Here is a 22,257-nt window from a genome sequence, read left to right as displayed (position 1 = left end):
CACCTACTTCCTGTGCTGCAGTGTCTTTTTTGTGCCTGTTTGAAATGTCTGATGTAGAATGACAATTGGCAATGACTAATGAGAGCTTGCTCTGGAAACAATTCTGTAATTAATGGACTGCTCAATTCCTGCTGTTGCAATTTGCCTCACTAAGCTTTGTAAGTCTTGGAACTGTTCAAGACTATCCCCAAAGAGTTTTTAAGCAGAGAGAAGACAGGGTGCATTGAAAAACCCAGATATGGCAGTATCTTGAATATTTGTGCTTCTTTTCTATACTACTGTTAGCAATCCCTGCTTAAAAATATTGTGAAGACAACACATTTCTGATATAAAAAATCATGAAGATAGATAACTGAGTGAAGAGCACCTAGAAGGACTCATCCTGCTGTTGAGAGCCCTTTCCCCTCCCTATTCCTTAGTTTAATTTTTATTTACTGGTGTAACCTCTTTGAAGTGCTCCTTTAAGTGTATCATTTCCCACATGCTTTAAATGGTTACATGGAAGTTTTCAGCTGCCATAATAATAGACCCATTTTAAGAATCAAATTTGGCTAAAATAGACATTTCCCAAGATGACAAACAAAAAAGTTGTTTAAAAAAAAAAGGATTCAGGAAAGGAAAGCTGGCTAAACCCACATACCTGCGTGTTGATATGTGGTTGCTTTGGTTCTCTCCTTAAAATGTTCCAGGCCCAGTTTCAAATTTCTTTGCTTAATGCTCACTGCTCCTGCTCTTACCTTGAAAAGAACTGATGGAAACTTTGTGATGAATCTTTCGAAATGTTATTAACATTTCATCAATGTTCTGCTTGCAATTACTGTAGCAATATTCCTCAGTGAATCCAAGTTAATACTCTCCATCTCTTACATTGAATTTGTTTGAGAAAGGCCTTAGGGAGGAAAAAGAGAGTGTTTTTCTCCACAGGAGTGAAAGCCAGCTATATTGTCAGGACCGTTGTGCTAAATCAAGGAGGTGTTTTCTTTTTGCAAAGAACCCTTTAGTTCCTGTGCTTGAAAATAGATGCAGCCACAGATAGTGAAGCAAACTAAACATTACAGCTAATAATGGTCAGATTTATACCTCAAACATAATCTTTTCTTTTAAAGTGCAACTGAAAATATAAAGGAGATAAAACAAGACAGAAACTCAAAATCAACTTGCACTGTGGATATGTTTATAACAGTGATCCATTATTTCTTGCTGTCCAAGAAAATAGAGCATTTGTGAAAATCATTATTCTGATCCTTTTATGCACTTCAGAAGAGTCATAAGAAAGCCTTTTAGAGCTAAATGGAAGACAGTATTCCCCAGTGGCTGGACTATGGAAATCTTACTAGAGCAAGCCAGCACTATGATAGCGCAGCATCGCTGTATTGTGACTGTGCCTTCAGAGATACCTCATCCAAACCTGTGATCATTTATCTCTGTTTAACTGTTCCTGACAGCTTCTGATGCAACTATATAAAACTACAGGGTAAAAGTCTATATCTGAATTAGTTACTTCAGCCTCCCTTTACAGGCAGGTGGAGAGAAACAGGCCCATTCAAGGTGTTTCCTTTAGGATGAGAAGAGTTATGTTCTGAAAGTTTATCTCTGCAAAGGTAGTAGAGAATGATGAGTTCAGATACAGATGTTTACATTGCAGATGTCTACAGTTTGGTCAAATGGATCCTATTGTGGTCATCTTGAGTTATTTATAAATATTGTTAGTGATAACAATGGGTTTACCTATATTATTGTTACTGTTATAAAGCTTTTTTTTAATACTCAGCCTATATCTTCCATGCTTGAATTGGAGACTATTCATTTTCATGCCATACTCTCCTCTCCTCTCCACTCCAGTAGGGACTTGGAAGGCAGATCCATGAATTACAGGGATCAATTCTGGTTTTGCATGTGTAAACAGGGAAAGAATATAAAATCAGACTGATAAAATTAGAATAGGAAATAAGGGTAAAATATTTCAATTGCTTGGTAAAGTAGGTTTCATTTAAACAAAATATGTTCTTGTACAATCTGATGCCAGGGTGCACATGTAAGTTGAGCCTTGACTCTTGGAGTTGTAGCAAGTCTTCAGTGTGATCCTGATATGATTCCATAGCAAATCTGTCTAACTTGTTACTTGGATGGACAAACCAAATTAATACATTTACTCATCCCACTCTACTTGTAGTGGCTAGTAGGAAGCTGATTTTTTCCCTGTGCAGCACTGATGTGACTAATATTGTCAGTTCCAGTGCTGTTTATGAGGAACAGTGGAAATGGAAGGCTGGGCAGAAAAACTCTACAAAAATGCATTCATTGGGAGAGCAAGAAATACTTGATCTATTTATCTCAACATGAATGAGACTGGGAAATGTCCAGATCACATGTCAGCTAAAGCTCTAAGCTAGAAAGGGACTCTCAGTCTAGCAAAGAAAGGCTTGAGAAGAGTATAGGGATGGAAAGCAAAGCTAGAGAAATTCAAGTTGACAAGAAGGTGTGATTATTTTAAGGCTGATGTGACCTAACTGGTAGCGTGACCAACCATGAAAGCACTGTATTCTTCATTTCTTGGTATCTTAGATCAGGACTCTGATGCCTTTCTTAAAATGTAATCTCGCCAGACAGAGGACTTGCATGACTCAAAAACAAGCAGGAATGGGTGCAGGTATGGCAGAATGAAGTCAAAATTCCTTGTTATCGAAGATGCTGAAGATGATGTAAACCAAATAAAATCAATGTTCACTACCTTCATGTTATTGGTTTCTCTATCAGAACATCAGGAAATGTACATTGGAAAGGTTTAAGTGATTTAGGGAATTCCTGTGAACATGAATGGCTGGAAGGTGCTCTAAAGTAGTTTTCAGTCCTGACTGAGGGGGAGGGTGAAGTTCATACTTCTATTTTGCTCATGGCCAAAGAAATAAAGGCATCAAATCTGACTCTGAGGAAAACTTTCATGTTTCTCACAGCACACAATAGTTGTTTGTGGGCCAGGGCAAGCTGGACACTGCTGCCTAAAAAGTTAAGGGTAAAGTAAATCCAGCTGGCAAGTTTGCACTGCAGCAGTGGCCCTATGAAGAACATCGTCAAAAGGTTTGCCTTCAGCTGACTGTCCACAAAGGACCATAAATCAGAAACCCAACATGACAGAGCAGTGGTGTTGCGGGAGTGGCATCACTACACATGTTCATCACAGAGATGGCTTGGGTTGGAAGGGACCTTAAAGAACATATAGTTGCAGCCAACATAGCCAGCATCTCTGGTTCTCCTCCAGGTGCTGTTCTTACCAGGGCATTTCTTAGCCTTTACCATGAGGCTGCAAAAAGCTCTGACATATGGGCACAGTGGTGTGACTCTGGAAACGAGGGGAGGCAGGATACACTGATGCAGTACTGGAGGTCTGTCTCTAGGGCACACCAGGGAAGACGGGTCCTCCAAGGCTTCATGCTGGACTGCCACTTTTTCCAATTGTTTCTGTGGGGAAAGAGACTGGTGCTGGCTTCAGGCAGTGGCAGACTTACTCACAGCACTTACAGCTCTTCCTTTCACACATCCTACACCCAAGCCTGCTCTAACAATCCTGTTTTATCAGGTTTAGCTCTGAGTAAGATTCAGTGTATAATGGTGTGCCGTTTCCCTTTTTGAGAGTGAAACTTAGCTCCCTACAGTAATTAGCCTGTCCCCAAAGACCTGTCTATGACTACTTCGAGGGGTTTAGCATTATATAGACCTTTTCTGCCCCTGCAGTGGGCTTGACATTATCTGTCAGTTAATGCAATGCAGCTCAGCTTGTCCAGTAACTGGATTAAAGACTTTTCTTCCCATTGAACTGGTGACGGTGACAGTGATAATCAGCAGCAAAGGAAGTTGATCTGGAAACTCAGTCAGGGAAACGACTTCTTGTTTAACTCCTCCAGTAAAAGACAAAGGATGCTATGTGACTGCTTGCTGCTTTGTTGTTGCCGCTTTTCAACTTGACCTGAAAAAAATTGCTACCAGCCTTTACAAAGTTTCTTAGCAGTTGCTGTTTGTCTGCTTCAAAATCCGGAAATTCTTATTAATGGATTTGTTTAAATCAAGAATACGGCAATTATCTTGATTAGTTCACTGAGATGTTATCACTGTACATTAATTCAATTTCCCTCTGAGCCAAAGTCAAACCTTCTATGCATTATTTAGCCCAGATGAGGCTCTTTTACTTAGGTCCTTTGTGTGTCCAATTAGTTTTGAAGGTCACCTCCTCCCATACAGACTCAAATGCTTACACATTGCTCCAGCCAAGCCCAGAAATTCAAAACCTTTTCACAGACTCCCCAAGAAGTGGCTCACAGCTGCCTGGAGGGCAAAGGGTCTCATGGAACCAGACCTTCAGATGAATGGTAAGGGGAGCTTTGACCCGTAACACTGGAGGCTGTTTTACAGAGAACCAAACTCTGCCAAACCTCACACACTGTAATGGATGGAAGGTAGGAGCCAGCTGGACTGAGCATGCAGGAGGACCTTGAATGGCTTCCCAGTGACCCCCAGGGCTCAGCAGAGGTCCCACCCCAGCACCAGCAGCTTTTGGTGCCAAAGTCAGTGCCCCGGTCTGTATGATTGTGATTTATCAGGTCATACACAGAATTTTACAGATCTGATTTAGTGTAGTTCAAGTGAGGGTCTTGTTCTACTTCTGCAGCCGACTGGAGTATGAGAAACACCTTTGGCTTTTGTCCTCCGTCCTCTTTTAGCAAGATTTCTTGGTTCTACTTGTTCCACAATTTCTACATTATAAAATTATGAGATTCTCATTATTATTCATGTGACAAAGTTGCAGTCAAACTCCACTAAGTACCATGATAAAATAGCAGTTCTCCAGTACCCTCACAAAGTTGTGAGGTCACATTTTTAGCCACTGCCCTGCCCTGAAATGAATGCCTGATAGCAAAGTTTAGTTGAGAACCAAGGGAATTACGAGTATCATAAAAGTTAGAAAGAGATCTTCCTCTTCTTTTTTGGGCAGTTGGAAACTGCAGACTGTGACCACAACCTGGCCTTTGGTCATATAGGGAGAGGACTTGCCTTCATGCATTTTTGAGTATTATCGGTTTGTCTGTTATAGATTTTATTTTTAATGTTGTGTTTAATGTTGTTTGAAAAATTGGGATGAAGAGAGCTTGTTAAGAGGCACTGGGTGCACGTTGTTATAATCACATGCAAAATATAGTTTGCAAGGTCCATTTAGATACTTTGGCACTAAATGCAATATTATCATAGTGAATTTTTTCTGATCTGTTTGACTTGTGTTTTAAAAGGCTGATGAAATGCGAAGCTAAAATGAGGAAATGCAGAAACTCAAGCAAGAAATTGATTTCTGAATAGATGGTACTTAAGATGCTCTTTAATTCCCAAGGTCCAGGTCTCTACACAATGGTAATGTGATAAATGAAAGCTCTGAATGTTTACAAGCCAACAATTAGACCTCATAAGCACCAAATACCATTTTAATTCTGTGCATTGAACCTTAGCTAAATATGTTTCCAATTGGGAATGGATGGCAACGGCTTCCTTTGCTGGCCTAATAATTGCCACTGTAATTGTAAGTGCTGAGGCTTTGCAGCAGGTTTGAATGGGAGGCAGCAGCTGTGTTAGCAGGTGATGGATTCATTGCTCCAAGTGGCTGCTCTGTGCACTCCCATGCTTCAGTATTTCTTTAATTCTGGGGCTTTCAGAGCATTTGGAGAAGACAGAAATCTTAGACTGTGATGAAAACTGGTCCAGCCCTAAATCCCTATGCTGTGGAAACAGACTAGGCAGCTTAGCTGCAAAATGAGGTGACTAGGAGAGATTTATGTTACTGCAAATACCAGGGCACACCTGCAGCTGTATAAGAGCAAGTCACTTGGCCTTCCTCTCCAAGCTGAGGTGTGCCTTTAAGGGCCTTTTTAGGGCTGTAGGCAGAGGTGGAAGGAACTGGCACATTTAACTTGTTAAGCATATTATCTCTTTGAGATGTGCAAGTCTTCACATCCCTGGGAGACTGTGGGTATGTGATAGATGATATCAGGTATGTGTTGTGTGAGCTAAATTGGGGAAAAAGAGAAAAATGCTCCAGTTCTGAGTAAAGACAGAAAAGAGAAAAAGAACTGCTTGCCAAGAAGAAAACACTGTGTGTGTTCGTGCTAATGGGCTTCCCACACCTCCGTTTGCATTGCCACCACAGTGCTAAAAGGAGCTTTAGTCTGTACGTGAGCATTTTACACTTCATCTGTCACCAGTTAAAAATAACAATAAAAATGGGAACGGTCTAATTGTCTTACCTCCTCATTTTTCTGTCTTTGTAAGGCAGGACCTCCTTGCAGCTGCAAATCAGTGAGCTGTTCCCTGCCAAAGCCAGTCCTTGGCAGATCCCTGTCTGGCTGCTGGGCAGAGAGAGGTGCAGCAGCTCCTCCACATGCAAAAAACACAGATGGTCCTAGTTCCTTCTGAAGGAGGTTAATGGGGTGACTAAGGATGTGCCAAAAGTCTAATGTACTACTGCAGACATCTTAAACCAATCCCAGCAGATCATTTCAGACTGTTCTGGCCCAAAAGGAGCCTTGCTTCTCAGGATCCGAAGTCCCAAATGAAAGTCCTTGCTCTTGATGAAGTACTGTGAGTTTTGTACAGCTGTAAACATGTAACCATGTAAATTAAGTGTATTGTACTTAGTCATTTTGACTTTACAAGAAAAATGTGTACACAGAGGTCTAGGCACCATCACACTTTAATTCTTTTTTTTTCTTGTCATTTTAACCTATCTTGCACAAGCAGAGGTTACTGGCAGATTTCTCCAGTTGCATACTTGCAAATATTATTTATTTGCCCAAGAGAGGTGGAGAACCATTTGTGAGCGTGCTAGAAGCTTGAGGTCCAGGAATATTATAAAAATATTGTTTTTAAGGCACTACATGAATACTATATAAAAGAATATTTATTTTACAGTACATAATATTATATAAAAAGGCACTATTTGCCTTTTAATTAGAGCCTGCTGCATTCAGACAAGGGGAAATGGCTTTAAACTGAATGAGGCTAGGTTTCAGAGTAGATAATAGGAAGAAATTCTTTACTGTGAGTGTGGTGAGGCACTGTGGCACAGGTTGCTCAGAGGAGATCTGGCTGCCCCGTGGCTGGATGTGTTCAAGGCCAAGTTGCATGGGGCTCAGAGCAGTGTGATCTTGTGGAAGGTGTCCTGGCCCATGGTGAGGTGGGTGAAACAAGATGATCTGTAAGGTCCCTTTCACCCCAAACCAATTTGTATTTCTGTGATTTGGTGAATATAAGGAGTTGACTGTATGCTGCTGCTGGGCTTTGTTAAACTGAGTATCCATAGGGGTTTGAGGCTTTCTTTGAAGCACATAAGTAGGACTTGCGTAGAATAGAGGTTTTGTGCTGACTCTCGGCATTTTTATGAGTGCCATTCAATTAGGATAAAAAGCCATGACTCACAGGACATTGACTCAGCACTTATCACATGAATAAGTTCTTTGCCCACATCCTGGCTTTTGCACTCCTTATTTCCCTAACCTGCAATCCTGCTTCCTTTTATACTCCTGTTACACCAAACTCACCCATTAGATTTCAGTGCACACACATCTAGATTTGTGACATTCTTTTTAGGAGGCAAATCAGGCTTACTTTTAGGAGCAGCTAATTTTTAAAATCTAAATGAAGCAATAGAAATAAATCACACCTACTAATCCACCAAGTCAGAGGTGCCAAATTCAGATTCATCTTACTGAAATTTCAGAACATCTGCAAGCTTGATTCTACCCTTACCAGTACAGACTGGTTTATATATATAGGACTGTTAATGTTGTGGTAGAAGGAATTGGGGGTGTTACACCACACACCTTCAATGATAACAATGTTTTCTTTCCTCAGGGGAGAGACTAAATCATATCCCTTGTGTCTTGGCTCAGCAGATGGGATAAAGAAACTGCCTGTGATGTTTTCTGTTTAAGATTCACATGCTGGTTTAGGAGGAGATGTACAGGTGACTGGAGACCGTACAAGCAAAATACATTTGTCTCAGTGCAAACAGGGCAGCCACAAATCTGGAGTAAATTGTTTGGTACTGGGAGCACTTTAGTTCTGGCTCTTGCATGGAGGTGTAGCTCAGATCCAGGCTGTGTGCTGCCAGCTGCTTGGAAAAGCTTCAACTGATCTCTGCCAAACTCCTGCAATGCAGTTCTGTTTTCAACTTTTTCTTGCCTTTGTTTTTGTTTTCTTCTTTCTTTTCCATTTTACAAGTGGCTGATTGATTGCCAGGGTATCAGAGGGAAAGAGAAGACTTGGATAATCCATGAGTGATAGGCTGACTGTGGAGGGCAAATGCTTTCTTCTATCTTACTACCTCCCCTTCTGCTCAGTGAGCAAGAAAAGCCTCACATGATGATGTCTCCAAACCTGAGACTGAGGAGATTTGCAATAAAGTCACCAACTTAGTCACTATAACCTAAATATTAAACTTGGGCAAAAATCATCTTTTCAACCAGCCCTTCCTCACATTAAATCACTGCCACCATATTTCAGAACTGAAGTACCAGCACTGTGTTCAAATCTGGAAAAAATTAGAGTTGAAGAGGAGACATTTTCTTCTGTATAGTGCAGAGCCAGTCCAGTGATTGCTTATGGATCTCTCATTGGTTCAGGAGTACTTTGTGTTTGCCTTGCCTTGCCTTGCCCTCCCTGCCCTACCCACCCACTCCCACCACCCACCGCCTTCCTTCCCCTTCTCTCCCCTTTTCTCCTTGGGTTTTTGTTGGTGTTTGGGTTTTGTTACTAGATGGGGTGTATTTTCTTATTCGCCAGCTCAGAGTAGTCCCAAAGAAAAGCATCAAGAGCTCCTCAACCGTTTACTTTCTCCAAGGTCTGATCATCTCTATCCAGATCCTCTCTAAGACATTTCTCTAACTTATTCTTAAAAGAGTTGGGCAGTGGGGTTTCTAGTGTTCCATCTGTTCCTCTGCTTGGAGCAACCATAGGCCTTGAAAGTGTTCTGTAGCTTCTAATCTGAAATTTAATTGTTTCCATTTACTTTCTGTCACATCCTCAGTAGACATGATAAGCAATTTATTATAACCCTCTTCAGAACACCTGTTGTTGGGGTGACATCTCACTTCCTTGTTTTCTCTTTTCTGAATGAACTCTTTTATTTTGGCTTTGCCTCTTACATCAGGTTTTCTAAGCTTGTTATCCTTAATGTATCATTTACATTACTTTGTCATTCTGAGGGATGATGCTCTTCACTGGACACTGCATTCCTTCAAAGGCTAGCCACTGGGTAGCACAAGAGAACAAGACCTCTCTGCTCACCCACCATATACTTTGCATCCCCAAGTGATACATTTTCATAATACAATCCACTTAGTTTCATATAAATCATCCTTAAAATAGTTGTGGGCAAGACTTGAAAAAAGTCAAGCATTTATCCCTGACTGATTTTCTGGCATTTTTCTGTTTCTCCCTAACTATTTAAATACCCCTTCCCTGAAGGTCCATCTCATCAGAAGGTCCATCAGGTCTCCAGAGATTAGCCAGCAGAGCACCCTATTGCTCTCCATTTCAACTACAATAACCTCTCTGCAAAGGTCCCTTGCCAGCCTTCTGGGTCTATGAACCTTTTTGTAATGCCACAGATGGGAGGTATAATGGTGTTCTTGCTCTTTTAACTCAGGAGGGCTCTAGGCACAAGTGTCTGTTTCTCTTTTTATCAAAAAACAACTCCCCCAGCTTGTTAACTGCTGTGGGGCCTGTGTGTATGAAGCTTATTTTACCTGGTCCCTGGTACGTAAGTGTCCACATCACAGAAACCTTCCCAGATGGTGCTTATGTTGATTCCTCATTGGAAAAGCCAAGGACACAGTAGGGGTGAAAACTGTTCTGCTTTTTTACACTTTTAAATCAATCCTTCCATACGGTCCTAGGAACAGTAAAAGGTAGACACAGGGGTTCAGCTGTGCTCAGGACTCTACACCATGTTCACAAAGAACAGTTCTCTACCTGATGTGGCCAATCTGGTCCTTGCTGCTACCTTAATATCTAGCTCTTTAAAATTAGATAGGGAAAAAATTTAAATTGCTGAGCTCAGGACACAACCAGACAAATCAGTTGATGGCCTTCAGAAATTCCTAGCTCTTCTAGACAGGAAGCCCAAGCCAGTGCTTTTCTGTAAGGCACAGCATAGTAGATGGGAAATAAAGTTACTCTTGTAGACAAGAAACATAGTGCAGGTGAGGAGTGTTGGAAAAATATTGTTAAAGTACAAGCTAATTTTCTATTCTTTGCTTCATTTTCTCCAGCTAAAAGCTGTGATTTTCTTCTCATGAGACCCAAAAAGTCAAGACTGTCTGAAAGAGTGATAGCGCATTTTTCTCTGTGAAAAATCTGGATGATGACTTGAAGAATTGGTCTCTGCTTTATAGGATGATCTGTCCTCTGTTGATGCTGTTGACTTCATTACATTTTCTCTTTCAGATACGACAGCTTTGGCCGCCTGACCAACGTGACCTTCCCTACTGGCCAAGTGAGCAGCTTCCGCAGCGATACGGACAGCTCCGTGCATGTCCAGGTGGAAACCTCCAGCAAGGATGATGTTACAATAACAACCAATTTGTCAGCATCAGGAGCCTTCTACACCCTGCTCCAAGGTGAGTTGGGCCACCATCCCTCTCCTAACCAAGTTGCACACAATGGATTATCCATCAGGAAACAGGCATTGTCTTGATAATCCCAGCACCAAAAATCACCTGCATTCTTAGTGCCCCAGGGCTCCCCACATGCTGGTACAGACACACACTCACACCTACTTAACCTCATTCCCTAGCACAGTGGATGCTCTGCAGCTGTTTTTCTGTTCCATTCCCAGCCAGTCGCCTTGCCGTGCAGACTTGTGCAGTACAATCCTTCATCATCGTTTCCATTATTGTTGTAACTAAAAGGGTTGCATAAATCATGCTGCACTTCCAGCCAACCCCTTTGCTTCAGTCTCTTGATGGCTTCTGACTTAACAGTTGCTCTCCTACTGGAGCAGCCTTCCAGCTGGTTGCTGGAGATCTGATTCTTTGTTCAGTAGTATTTCAAATACTCACAAGGAAGCATCTAGAAAACTGACCATCCCCAAAAGGTCTGTGTTTGAGTTATGAGGTAGTGTGGAAAGGCACAAAGGAGAAGTGGACAGGTGGGGTAGGACTGGCAGGACCAGTTTCTAGCTGTGGGAAATGAGCACAGTTGTGCCTGTGATAGGAATGTAGGAAGCAGAGGACTGATTAGGTGGGGGAAAAAGGAAATGAAGTGGGAGATTAAAGAGGAATAAATAGCAGGGGAGCACTGTGCTGACATGCTGGTAAGTGGCACAACCTGTACTGTACAGACAGTGCCAGCCTGGATCTCTGGATTCTGAAAGCTGAAGCCTCCTTAGGATCAGGATGAGCTATCACATCTGTTCCCTGGGGCTTGGGGAAAGGGAAGGAACTCTCAGACTCTGCTTTCTTTACTCCCCAGTTCTCATTCACTCTGTCTGTGACTGATTACAATGGGGTGTGAAACATCTTTTCTCCTTGTGAGGAACAAATTGCTCCAAGTGGGGCAAGCGTGTTCCAGAGTGCCATTTATTCCCACATCTCCGGGATACAATTTCCTTCTACTTCCCTGTAACAAGATCAACCTTTCCTAAAAGAAAATGCCTGCTATGCCTGAAACACTGCTTTTGCCCTTTTGATGAGGGCAGCTGAGAGGGTTCAAGGTGTCCCCATATTCCTGTAGGGAAACACTTTCCTATTCTTTACTTGAGCCTGTAAGACAGATGGAATCTACACCAGCCCATCTCACTCACTCACTCACTCACTCACTCACTCACTCACTCACTCACTCACATTAAGATGTGTGGCAACTGTACAGACATGAGGTTGGCTTCACCTCAAGAGCCTAATTCAGCAACAGAGCCCACTGTTAGGGGGCCCTTTAGTGACAAAATTGACTGTGGTGTGTTTTATATACTCAGTGCTGAAAGCAGTTACATAATGGTACCACAGCCAATTCTGTCAGTGTCCTGCCCTCTGGCACAGGGACATTCTGGCCATTAGAATATGCAGAATTACAAACAGCTTAACTATCCTCAGAAGTATAAAATTATGAAACTGTTTGCATCTGAAAAAACTTACTTAAAACAAAGATCTGGATAATGTTGCAGAAGAGGTGGCTTGGTGAACCAAATTCCTGGTGAGCCCTTCAGGAAACCTGGATCACACTGTGAACAGGTGAGATCTGAGAAGGCTTTTTCAGAAGATTGCAAATTCCTGTTGGATGGATTTAGGAGCTTCTACAACAGGCACATCAACACTCCAGTGGGATTTTGTCTTCTGGACTAGTGACAAAGTGAGCGTATGTTCAATGCCAAAGTAGGGCAGAAGTACCCTAGAGCCAAAGCAGCCTAAAATACAGCATCCAACAGCCCATGGATTTCATATAGCCCTTGAGAAATGCCTTCCAGAGGCAGGGAAGAGTCTTCTCTTGGGAAAATGTTGAAAATAGAAGATTTACATTCTCCACACTGTACCATAGCACTGGTGACCATAACACTTCTGTGGAGCTTATGTAACACGAAGGGAACATCATGTGTCTGATTAATTTAATGTAAACCTTCAAGCCTTCCTCTGTTTCCTGGTGAAGGAAAAAAAAAAAGGAGAAATATATTCACTATTCAGGGATATTTCACTGATTTGATTTAAAGCACATCTCCTAATACTTTAGCACTAAACTAAGCATCTACGAAAGGTGTGGCAGCCAACGGGCTGGCCTTTCTCTCAATTTGCAGACTCAAGCGTAGAGGGGGCTGGATCTGGCTGGAGTCTGTGTCAAACACCATCAACCTACAGTACTCAGTGGTAGAGCTAAAAGACTTGGATCTGCATTGTGGATCACTGCTGTATGTTTCTGGCAAAATCCTGTGCCCCAGCAGTTTCGCTGTCACTGCCGTGTAAAGTTGAGAGGTGATTCTGCTGAGGTGTCTGTGGCAGAACTACAGCTGGCTACCACAGGAGCAGGATGAGACCCACATAAAAAAGGACCAGCTGGTGTCACATTTCCTTCCCTAACTACACCAAGCTGTGCTCTTTGCTGGTCTATTTCTTGAGGACAAGAAATGGTAATTTCACTGTGATCTTGTTTCCTGCTGAGCTATACCGGAGCAGCTAGTGAACAAAACCCAGCTTGCCTCAAAAAGGAAAGACAATTAATGGCAATTTTCAATGGGTGTTTTTATTCACCATCAAGAGTTTATGGCAGGCTGGGAGACAGAAATGGTAATATTTTCCAGTTTTGAGGAGCTTCAGATAAGGCAATGTTTATATAATATGTTTTTAAAGCCATTCTGCACTGAATAAGTCTCATGCTTTCTTACCCTTCTTGAGCTACTCTCTGTGGAGATAAATGCCAGCTGGAGATTCAAAGGATGGGCTTTCAGCCTGCCTGATTCCTGAGGGAAGCAGAGGAGAGATTTCTCTTCTGTTCAACTCCTCCTGAATTCCCAAATACTGGCCTCAAAATCTGATCTTTCAAGAGCTAGTGGAGGCCAGATGCATAGAGACATGTGGGAGCTTAATGCCTCTGCTTTCTCTCCAAACATAAGAACTTCAGTTGCCTCCTGAAAGCTTTCTCAAGGGAAAGGATTTGGCTGTTGTTTGGGGAACTGGTTAGCATTAACTTGCTGTGCAATTTCCTGTCACTTGTGAGACAGTGAATGAGCTGAGGAAAGTAGGTGGCCCCACTTTCTCATATACTGTTGTGAAATTAGGATCTTTAGGATATAAAAGCATGGAAAGTTTTCAGTCAGACTGATTTAAAACAAATATCTCACCACACAGTGTTTTAGCCTAGAGGAAGAGGTTTGAACCTGCATCCTTTGGTAAGGTATTACACAGGTTTTTTCACTTTTTTAACCTGTGCAAGATTTTCTGCAAGAATATGAGGTGCTGAACCTCATCAAAATGAAAAAGCAATTGTCCATGTTTACTGTCCCTGATGAAACCAATGTTTTGCTCCTGTTGAGTGGGACAGGTGAGTGACAGAGTGCATTTGGTTACAACCATCTAAAATGCTGATGCAGCATAGGTGAGGGAGCAAATGAAGAGCTGGAGCTGTATCGTCAAAGATGAGCAAAGAACTCTTTTCTGTCTTCAGACCAAGTCCGAAACAGCTACTACATTGGTGCTGATGGCTCCCTCAGACTGATGCTCGCCAATGGCATGGAGGTGGCCCTGCAGACGGAGCCACATCTGCTGGCTGGCACTGTCAACCCCACGGTGGGGAAGAGGAATGTCACCCTGCCCATCGACAATGGCCTCAACCTCGTGGAGTGGAGGCAGAGGAAGGAGCAAGCGAGAGGGCAGGTCACTGTCTTTGGACGTCGGCTGAGGGTAAGTGAGAACCACGAGCACTTTTGGCCTCCACTTCCCATCTCATCAAGTCCCCAGTCTCATGGCAGAAAGGGATGGGTACAATTTGTATTGTCTGCAATAAGGATGGAGCTGCAGGACAGAGAACTGGCTGTTCACCCTCAGTGACATAACCTTTATGACTGGAGTGTATCATTATGTCTCCTTATGTGCTGATGTTCCCTTAGCCATCAAAGATGGTACTGCTGATCTCCCTACCAGTCCTCTGCATCACTGGGAATGTGTGACCTCCCATCAGATGCCACAGGTTTAGCCATCATCTCAGGCTGTTTAAGAAAGCCGGGGACAGTCATAACTATAAAATACTACACCAGTTAGTGTGTTAGTGCAGGTGTTTTCCACCTGTGCTGCTAGAAGTGCTAGAGCAGAGCACTGAAAGCCTTCTGTGCGTATCAGGACAGGCTGAGAGAGCTGGGGTAGTTTAGCCTGAAGAAAAAAAGGCTCCAGGGAGATCTTAAAGCACCTTCCATTACCTAAAGCAGCTCCAAGAGGAGCTAAAGAGCTGGAGAGAGACTTAGGACAAGGGTATAGAGTTACAGGGCAAGGGGGAATGAATTCAAACTAAAAAAGAGAGAGTTTGGATTAAATATTAGGAAGAAATTCTTTACTGTGAGAATTGTGAGACACTGGCACGGGCTTCCCAGAGAAGCTGTGGCTGCCCCATCCCTCGAAGTGTTCAAGGTCAGCTTGGATGGGGCTCTGAGCAACCTGGTCTAGTGGAAGGTGTCCCTGCCCATGGGGGATTGGAACTACAAGATCTTTAAGGCCTCCCTCCTACCCAAACTATTCATTGATTCTATGAATACTGTTCATTGGGAAACCTCAGAAAAAACTCTAGATTCCTGAAATTGCTAGTCTGTTGAACCTGTTGAAGAACTGGGCTTGCAAAGCATTGCACCATAATTGCTGTTGTTCCCTGAAGTGTTACAGGCAGCTCCAGCCTGACAGTACTCTTCCTCCAGGAGGGCCCAGACCTTTCTGTGCTTGAGACTGATGTGTTTTGAAAACATTGTTCCGCACAATGCACCTCATACTTGTCAGGGCTGTTTAAAGATCTTGCCCAATAAGCTGTAATTCATCTGCTAACTGCTGGCAAAGCTGGGAACTTGTAATAGCAATTCCTGTGCACTCACCCTGTACCTTGCTAGTCTCAGAGTCACAGGCTGATGAACGGTTCCTGGGAAGCTGCTCAGCACCTGGCAAATTCAGACCCTCTGAGAAAAATGCTTAGTGCTGTGTAATGCCACCACAGCAAAAGGATTGCAGCTATTTATTCACACTTAAGCTTGGCAGTAAATATCAATGCTCTGGTTTCAGGATATGTGTTTCCCAGTCCTTGCTCTTCACCTCTCCCTATTCCCTGCTGCATGACCCCTGCCACTTTGGTGTGATTTCTCCCATCTCTCCTCGCTCACACTTGTCAAGTATTTCTCTTCAATCTCTCCACCCCAGCCTCTGTTCTTTTCCCCATGGGTCGATAGCCTCATATTTTGTTACCAGGAGAAAAAAATGCAAACAGTAATGAAAGCTGAAGCTGCTCTTTCAGTGTGAACTGCTGTGTATCTGCAGATCAGCTGTCATCACACTTTTTTGTTGGGTTTGTCTTGGGGGGCTTCTTTTATTTTATCTTATTTCATTTCATTTTATTTTAATAACTGATGAAATTTGCAGAAAGGTCTTTTTTCTGAAAAGAGAGGGTGTTCTGAAATTTGCAGTTGGGTCAAGCTATTTGGTGTTCAAAATAGTTTCCACTCTTTTAGCCACAGCTCAGTTGCCTGTATCAGTTTTATCTCCCAATATTTTTGTAGTAGATTCAAACACAGAATGTGTCTGTGTTTTATATTGTACTACAGTTGGAAAAACACTGGCAAAATAAATTTCCAGGCTAGTTGCTGGTATCCCTATAAATCTGACAGCATTTATTCACATTCTGAGCCTATCAGGGCCCTTCTAGTGAAACAGAAGTGCATCTTACATGGTCGAAGGATTCAGATAGGGCTGTGTTCAGATGTTCAAAGCAGTTGAGGGTGTGCGAGATGTTTTAAACGGTGTGCCTGTGTGTGCATGGCAGCATCTGCACCCCTTTTACAAAAACCTGCAAGGTGCTAATTGCCTCCCTGGGGATTGCACAACATTTAACATACTCTCTGTGTGATGTTCCCCTCTTCCCTCACACCAATAATTGCTGCTTTCCCTGGCAGGAGAGAAACTTAGGAAACTTAAGAAAGTTAAATTCAATATGGTTTGGTTCATTTTGGGAAACATTACCATTTTCTGCTGTATTTGACTAAGTTGCTACTTTCCCTCTCCCCTCACCCCACTGCTCACGTTAGGCAGCAGCAAAGACATGGTGCTCGATGGGGAAGGAACATCCCACAGAGGCTCCAGCATCATTCCGTGAAGCCTTTGAAGTGAGGACAACACGATCTGGACACAAGGATCCACTTTTTATGAGTTGTGCCTCTTCCTCCCACGGTGTGCTTGGGGACTGGCAACCTGTTGCCATGACCTCGATGAGCTCCCAGCATGATGGGGCCACTTTCACAGCTGCCTCCCTGACCCTCTCTAGAAAATAATACAATACAGAGTTCCTTATTGCATGGATAAGGCACACAGCAGGGACTTCTGCCCGCATGAGGAGAAAGAGGACAGCCCTGATACTTTTTTCCTGTTCCACAAGTGCTGACCTGGCTCTGTACTTGACCAGGCAGCTGTAAAGCAGCACAAATGTGTTAAAGCAGCCCCTTTCACTTTTGCTGTCCCACACACCCCATGAAAAGTTGTGATGCTTTATCTGCCCACCTGGCAGTGAGGTATCTTTGCTGATTGGCTGCATATGAATTCCACCCATCCCTGGCCATCAGCAGCAACAGACTCCATTTGCAGAGAGAGCATTAGGTAAATGCTGCTTCAAGGAGCAGGACTCCTCCCTCCCTTTTTATTTATTAAACAAACTTGAGTTTTTCAATAAAGAATGATGTAAAATAATCTCTGACAGTAGAGCAAACAGGACAGCAAAAAGAGACAGAGCTGCGGGCTCAGTCCTTCTGTTTATTTAACCATGGTAATTCCTGTCATAAGTCACTTTTTTTCCCCAAGACCTTGGCAGCAGGTTAATGGTGGCATCAAGACCTAATATCCCAGAAATTCCCAGAGCCATCATGACCAGAGAGGAATATGGTGCTAGCCATTCCTGGTGTGCTGACTAATAAAGATGGTCCAGGATCATCTCCATAATTTCTGCAAGACATTGAGGTCTGGCAATGGCCAGTTTCAGCAGTTTGTTGGGGAAGTTCCTTTGTAGGCAGCCGTTCATCACATGGATGTTGTTGGCTCCTGGAGTTCTCATTGCAGGAGTATTTTTTGCCCTCCTCTGCTAAAGGTTGCTGGGCTGTTTTCAGGAGATTCCTCTCCCTTTTTGTGCTCTTGTGTTCCCAGGGAGATCAATGTATGTTGTTTAGTCATCATTTAAGCTAAAGGACTGCCAAAGGAAGCTTTGGAGAAATCAGAGATGGTGGTGTGCTTATGCTCTTTTTGGTTTTTTTGGTTTTTTTTTTTGTTTTGTTTTGTTTTGTTTTTTTCTCCAGAGGAAGCTAAGAGATTGAATAAAGTACTGTGAAACGTGAGTTTGGAGTTAAATTTAGTCTCTCACACAATTTAAAAGGGATGCCAAATCCACTGTGAACTGTGGATTTAAATTTACCCTGTCTTGATCCTGTGCTGATCACAAGCCTTGTCAAACACTCTGAGGGGCAAAGTCTTTTTGCAGGAGGTTTTCAGACTTCATTCCAGGGTAGAGTCTGGGATGGAGGATGGCACTTTATTTAGCTGCTCACCATAAAACACAGTTATTGGACTGCAGCCTGCAGCCCTGTCAGTTCTTCTGCAGAAAATTCACTTCAGTACAAGGCATGCCCTTGAACAAGTATGAAAAAGATTTAGACCTTCTTCAGAGGCTACTGGCAGGGTAGAGTTCACTTTGCTATCACCTTGAGAGGTTACTGTTAGCACTGCAGCACTTCTCAGATAAAAGAGACAGTACACCAAGAGAGCAGAAGAAAACAAATCATTAAAAAATAAAATACAGGAAAAGAGAGATTGGTTCCAGCTACTTGTGCAGACATTGCTTGCCAGAGCATAGGGAGGGTAAAACAATTTATGGCACCAGTCAGAGGATACAGACATTTGGACTGAGCTTAAAGAGCTATCCAGGGACCTGCTGTTTGGTCCTTCCAGCCCAGTGAATGGCACTGTTGCTAACATACTTCTCAGGAAGACCTCATTCAGCCTGGATTACTGTTCCAGCCCTAGAAGAGCTCTTTCCAGCTTTCTTGGCAAAGACCTGGAACAGGGGAAGCTGCAGCTCCAGGATGGAGCTGCTCTGTGAATATATGGGAGGCAGAGATGCTTTTACTTCCTGCTTTGCTTTCTTTTTTTTGCAAGGAATTTTCACTCATGTTTCTATCTCTATAGCAGCAAGCACCTAGGAGATACCAAATTCCTCTTAGTTACACATGTGCGTCTGTACTTAAAGAGTTTTGATACCTTTTAAATTATTTTCCAGCTTCCCTGTTACAATGGCTGATTTCTTCTCTCTCATTGCACACTTACACTCTATTTCACACATATTTAATTAGAGCATTGTCTACCTTTCTACTAAGTTTCTTCCCTCAAGTTATACCCACCTTTTACCCTTGTTACTCATAAATTGAAAATTGTTGTTGCACTTGCCTCTTCTCTTACCTCATCCTCAAACTTATATCATGGCAACAATTCCTTCTCTCCCCACATCCTGGGATACCTTCTTTTGAATTCTGGCTCTCTGGTGTCCTCATTCTCTAAGCTTCAGCATAGATGTCAGCCCATGCAAGACAAAGGCACTGCAGTGATTCAGCCTTTCCTTCTCATGTTCTTCCAGATCTGAGGAACCTCTCCACTGTTGATTCAACCCCATCCTTTCTCTTGCTGTTTAGTGCTCAGATACTCCCACATCCCTAAAAATACAGCAGGAATTCAATCATATATCCTTGGCCACTGCGCAGTGGCCAAGCTCAAAGCTGGAAGGAGCAGAGAACAGTGCTCAGGTCACAGAATTATAGAATCAGATGTTGTTCAAGTTTAAAAAGACCTCTAAGATCATCAAGTCCGTGCAAAGCTGTACAAGTCAAACAAAAATAAAGACCATCACCATATTCACCACTAAACCATGTCCTTAAGTGCCATATCTGCATGTGTTTGAACACTTCTAGTCAGTGTTTGGGAGTGTCAGTGTTACCCAGTGCAGGATAGGGCAGTGTTTTTAAATTGCTCTAAAAACTTCATAGCAAGCAGCAAACTCTGGTTTACCGACTGTAGCTGAAGGGCTGCAAAAGGGAACAGAAAACCAAGTCAGCTCTTCGGAGTTTGAGATTCATCCAAGGAGAATCTACACCCTTCCAGATGAAAGATGTTCACTAGCTGAAAGAGATTTGGAAGTAGTGGGATGGAGAAAGAGCTATCTTTACTGGCAAGCTCATATGAGGATACTGGGTTTCCTTCTTGCTTTCAAACCAGTACTTTGCTGCTGTGGTGATATGGCTTTGTAAGTCTCCTCGCACACGTGGCTAAACATGAGTTGTATTATCAGCTCGTTTTTGTATTGCTGTGCACTGCAATCCCTGATTTGAAATGTATTCCTGCTCTTGCCTTTGAAGTAAATACCTTTGCTTACCTTCAGTGCCTCTGCATTTCTGACGATCAGAGTATAATTATGCCACTCTGAATAACCCCAGGACAATGAAGTTAAAGCACCAGATCTTACAGGAAAGTTCCTACTCTGTGTAGCATCTACAGTGGTTAAAGCCTCCGTATTTCATCTCAGGGAAATGCTCAACCTCCAATGCCTGCATTATATTCAGTAAAGTCAGAGAAAAGTACTGATTTCTGCTATGTTGGCACAGCATCCATCTCTTTCCTACAAGTGTTTTTTGATATGCATTAGAACAAAAGACTCAATATTCTAGGTTTGCTAAGTAGAATATCTTGGAAATATTCCTTGCAACAAATTGTCATTCTCTGTTCTGTAGGTTACATCTGCTGTAGCAGTCCTAAACCTAGATTTGGGATATGAGCAATATTCCTTCACTGTCATGTTTCAAAAGTACCATACTTTTGCCTCTGTCCTCACTGAAGTCAGTAAAAGCAGTGTTAAGACAACTCTTTGCTTTAAAAATTGTGTCATGTCCAGCAGCTGGATACTCTGCAGTGTGGTGTAAAGAGATATTTGGTGAAACAAGGCTAGTCTTTCTAACTTAAACTGTTTCCAACTTCCTAATTCTCCCTCTTTTTCCTGTAGGTTCACAACAGGAACCTGCTGTCCCTTGACTTTGATCGTGTGACAAGGACTGAGAAAATCTATGATGACCACCGCAAGTTCACACTCCGCATCCTCTACGACCAGGCAGGGAGGCCCAGTCTCTGGTCACCCAGCAGCAGACTGAATGGGGTCAATGTCACCTACTCCCCAGGAGGACACATCGCAGGGATTCAGAGGGGCACAATGTCACAAAGGATGGAGTACGATCAGTCTGGCAGAATTACATCCAGAATCTTTGCTGATGGTAAATCATGGAGCTACACCTACTTGGAGAAGGTGAGAATGCTCTTACTGCTCAGAGATGGTGCATTTGAGGCACATGGGCTTTGCTTTTTGAGATCAGTACAGCTGCACACCTTCACCTCAGGTAATTGCTTGTCCTTATGGTCCAGTCCTCCTCTTCTGGCCCACTAAGGTCATAGTGCTTTGGTGCCAGACCACCACAGAGCAGTTGAAAGTTGTCTGAGATGACTTTTTCCCAGTCATGCTGAGATCATGTGAACTGTGAAGCTTTGGCATGTGATTTTTAAGCACAATCTTGCTTTATTGAGTCGACTGCAATATAAAATATGCTCAGATAAAGTCAGCAGAGTGAACAGTAGGGTTTTCCAGTAGGATTTTTTTTAGTGAAAATGACTTATACAGTCTGATATCCTACCTTCTTCAAGTGGAGTGTTTCGACTTACAAAAATACATGTAATTAATAAGTGAGGCATTAATTCAGCCACTGTTGTAGCACACTTTGCAATGTTTCCTGGGGCCTGCACTCCATAGGTTAGCATAGAACTTATATTTTCTCAGTATTACCCTTCACCATTACACTGCCCAGTGACCCACAGATCCATAAACGATATACCTGGGACTGGAAATTTTTATTCCTGGTTTTTGAATAACGCCTATCTCTAAAACAGTTTAAGGAAACTATAGTTGTGCCATATCTTTTTAAAAGGAAGAAGTATTGACTTACTCCTTGTATTGTACAATCTATGTGGATTGTTCGTTATATGCAAAAAAAAAAAAAAACCAAAAAAAAAAACAACTAAATCCCAGAACAAATAAGCATGCACGCAGAAGTTTGGAGGAAGAGGATAATAGAAGATGGGTTGACAGAATCAATTAAGTCAGCACTGCAAGGTGTTGGGAGACACTTTTTCAAGCATTCTTTAAGTAGCTCTACCAATTTTATTTAGTTAGTTTTCAAAGGCTATTGGCACAAGGAATTTGGAAAGACAGCTATAGAGTAGTGATTTGAAAAACTGAGCATTCTGAACTTGGACCTTCCTCACTGCATTAACTGCTTCTTCCACTGACCCACTCCTATTTGTGGATACTTGATGTGCCATGTGCAGCTCCTTACCTCTCGCTGTTGAATTCTGTGGGTGTAGAGATTTGTCCTACTTGCCCTGCTCTTTGGACTGAGGAGTCTTACCTGTTTTGTGA

General features: G+C 42.6%; 1 protein-coding gene across 2 annotated transcripts in view; it reads left to right on the top strand.

The window, feature by feature from the left end:
• TENM4 (teneurin transmembrane protein 4) overlaps nt 1-22,257 on the top strand; it is a 338,879-nt gene that overhangs the window by 300,063 nt on the left and 16,559 nt on the right. For both annotated transcript variants that reach the window (XM_066341254.1, XM_066341256.1), the window contains 3 exons: nt 10,486-10,658; nt 14,188-14,423; nt 20,797-21,093. In XM_066341254.1, coding sequence (XP_066197351.1) covers nt 10,486-10,658; nt 14,188-14,423; nt 20,797-21,093 — 706 coding nt within the window. The remainder of the gene's footprint in view (nt 1-10,485; nt 10,659-14,187; nt 14,424-20,796; nt 21,094-22,257) is intronic.

This window comes from Sylvia atricapilla, chromosome 2 (assembly GCF_009819655.1).
Source record: "Sylvia atricapilla isolate bSylAtr1 chromosome 2, bSylAtr1.pri, whole genome shotgun sequence".
NCBI lineage: Eukaryota > Metazoa > Chordata > Aves > Passeriformes > Sylviidae > Sylvia > Sylvia atricapilla.
Note: the sequence above shows the minus strand (reverse complement) of the source record. Positions and strands in the feature narration are given on the sequence as shown.